The sequence below is a fragment of the Oryzias melastigma genome, unplaced genomic scaffold (assembly GCF_002922805.2).
Source record: "Oryzias melastigma strain HK-1 unplaced genomic scaffold, ASM292280v2 sc01482, whole genome shotgun sequence".
NCBI lineage: Eukaryota > Metazoa > Chordata > Actinopteri > Beloniformes > Adrianichthyidae > Oryzias > Oryzias melastigma.
In genome coordinates, this window is record NW_023418065.1 from 9681 (window position 1) to 10677 (window position 997).

The following is a 997-nucleotide window of genomic DNA, read 5'->3' on the forward strand; positions in this document are numbered from 1 at the left end:
AAGGTGCAAAGACAATTGCAGTAAGAAGAATTGCAAACACGATGCTGTCCTTGCAGTCCAGGACGTGAATATCTTTCACTGAAAATTAGTCAAGTTTATGTGACGTATGTTGTGTAGCTCTGATGTGCTTCTGTTTGAACAGATGAGGAATTCTTCGATTCTCAGTGGGGGATTCCTGAGGACCCACCCGACGACATGGAGCCCAGTCGGACCTCCATGTCTTCCTGGAGCATTGGGAACAGGTAAGCGGACGTACGTCTCATTCAGAATTGTGAACTGCTGGTGCAATTTACAAGAACTTACCACATCTGCAGATACAAAAAAAAATAATTTATAAAGTGGTCTAATTTGTATGCAAAAAATAATATTTTTCTTCAAACCAAGTCACCTTGTGCATTTAGTGGTTCTTGTGAGCCGCTTGCCTACAAGCTCTGAACTGATCCAGATGATGGGTTGTTATATTCAGTGTTTTCGTGCCTCCTCTCTTCTCAGTTTTAGAGAGTTTGCGTCTCCTGGTCAGACATGTGAGCTTTCAGAGGAGGTGTCCAGCCTGAAGCAGCAGCTGGAGGCAGAGAGTCGGCAGAGAGAGGAGGCCATGAAGACGCTGGAAGCTTCCAACTGCAGGGTGGCGGAGCTGGAAATGCAGCTGCAGACTGAAGCTCTGGAGAAGATGGAAGCTCTGGAGAAGATTCAGAGTGCTGAGCAGAGAGTTTCAGAGCTGGAGATGCAGCTGCAGACTGAAACTCTGGAGAGGATGCGCATGTCTGAACAGAAAGTTTCTGATTTGGAGATGCAGCTGCAGACTGAAACTCTGGAGAGGATGGAAGCTCTGGAGAAGATTCAGAGTGCTGAGCAGAAAGTTTACGAATTGGAGATGCAGCTGCAGACTGAAGCTCAGCAGAAGATGGAAGCTCTGGAGAGGATGCAGATGTCAGAACAGAAAGTTTACGAATTGGAGATGCAGCTGCAGACTGAAACTCTGGAGAGGATGCGCATG

The 997-nt window shown here is 46.8% G+C and overlaps 1 protein-coding gene across 1 annotated transcript; it reads left to right on the forward strand.

Annotated features, from left to right (window-relative positions):
• Positions 1–141: 141 nt before the first annotated feature.
• Positions 142–997, forward strand: LOC112138689 (golgin subfamily A member 6-like protein 22; the record flags this gene model as incomplete). The annotated part of the gene is given in 2 exon segments (XM_024261295.1): positions 142–242; positions 493–997. Coding segments are annotated over 2 exon segments (552 nt in total), but the record flags the coding sequence as incomplete, so codon positions are not given.